We start from the raw sequence: 1464 nt of genomic DNA on the forward strand, positions 1-1464 counted from the left end.
TATATATATATATATATATATATATATATATATGTATATATGTATATATACATATAATATAATATAATATAATATACTTCAGAGCTAGGCGAAATGAAGCCAGCCCAGAATTGACTTGCAAGAGCGTCAGATGCGTATTTCGTCTATCACATATAGGTATCACTTCCGAAACGAGATCGAATCGGCCAGTTTGAAGTATACAGAGATAATGTACAAACAATACATTGGTTTGCAATGGCTGTAGACAATTCGAAATATTCAATAGGAGCAACTCCAGAGTAAAATCTTAATCTATATGACATACTTAACGTACGTGTATCATCTGAAAGCCAGAATGGTCTCCCTCGGGGCTATACCGTTTCGCTTCACTCTGAAGTATAATGTATTTTTAACATATTACGTTTATAAAGGGATTTTTCCTAGATGAAAATCTGCAACTGCTGGCTTTTTAATAATATACGTACAGTATGTTATATAGATAAAGATTTTACTCTAGAGCTGATTCTATTGCAAATTTCGAATATAATATACATACATACATACATACATACGTGTGTGTGTATGCACACAAAAACACGCATATATACAAAACAGCGTGGCTCGTGAATACATACACACACATGCACACACACACATGCACACACACACACAGGTAGATAGATAGATAGATAGATACATACATACATACATACATACATACATACATACATACATACATACATACATACATACATACATATACATGCACATGTTTAATGAATAAATACTTAGTATCACTGTAAAATTCGTACACGTGTTTTAAGATACAGTATCTTGGAGACAAAACAAGTTTATTTTAAACATCGAACGTAAATCTATAGTAGGAATTAGAACATAAATTATAATAAATTTGTTTACACTCTATAACAGTGTAGTGCATAGCGTATGAAAGATACAGGATTTATAGCGCAGTGGATACATTAAGTTTACCTATTTCAGTGTATATGTTAGTTTTACGTCAGATAAATCCCAAATTTACGAGGTTTACCAAACATCCCAAACAAAAGACAGAAATATGAAAACAAAAACACGAGCAAAAATACTCACTGTTTATAATTATTAGCAATTTCCGCAAATTTTATTCTACGTTGTCTATATACTGGATCCTTGAAGCCCTGAAATTTATATAAAATATAGCAATTTAATTGATTTACGTTTCTTCAATTGTTTCAGTCATTGTATCGCGGTCATGCTGGAGTACCGCCTTGAAGGGTTTAAATCGAATAAGTCAACCTAAATACTTTGTTGTCTTTTAAAGTCTGACACTTATTCTATCGGTATCATTTGCCGAACCGCTATGTTATGGGGACGTAAACAAACTAACACCAGTTGGCAATCAAGGAGATTGAGGAGAGAACACGGACACAAAAAGCAGACACACACACACACATGCATGCATATATATATATATATATATATATATAT

At 32.1% G+C, this 1464-nt stretch overlaps 1 protein-coding gene across 1 annotated transcript in view; it reads right to left on the minus strand.

Annotated features, from left to right (window-relative positions):
• LOC106875341 (tryptophan 5-hydroxylase 1) overlaps positions 1-1464 on the minus strand; it is a 35906-nt gene that overhangs the window by 32529 nt on the left and 1913 nt on the right. Inside the window, exon 2 of the mRNA XM_014923432.2 lies at positions 1087-1154. Coding sequence (XP_014778918.1) covers positions 1087-1154 — 68 coding nt within the window. The remainder of the gene's footprint in view (positions 1-1086; positions 1155-1464) is intronic.

The sequence above is a fragment of the Octopus bimaculoides genome, chromosome 10 (genome assembly GCF_001194135.2).
Source record: "Octopus bimaculoides isolate UCB-OBI-ISO-001 chromosome 10, ASM119413v2, whole genome shotgun sequence".
Classification (NCBI taxonomy): domain Eukaryota; kingdom Metazoa; phylum Mollusca; class Cephalopoda; order Octopoda; family Octopodidae; genus Octopus; species Octopus bimaculoides.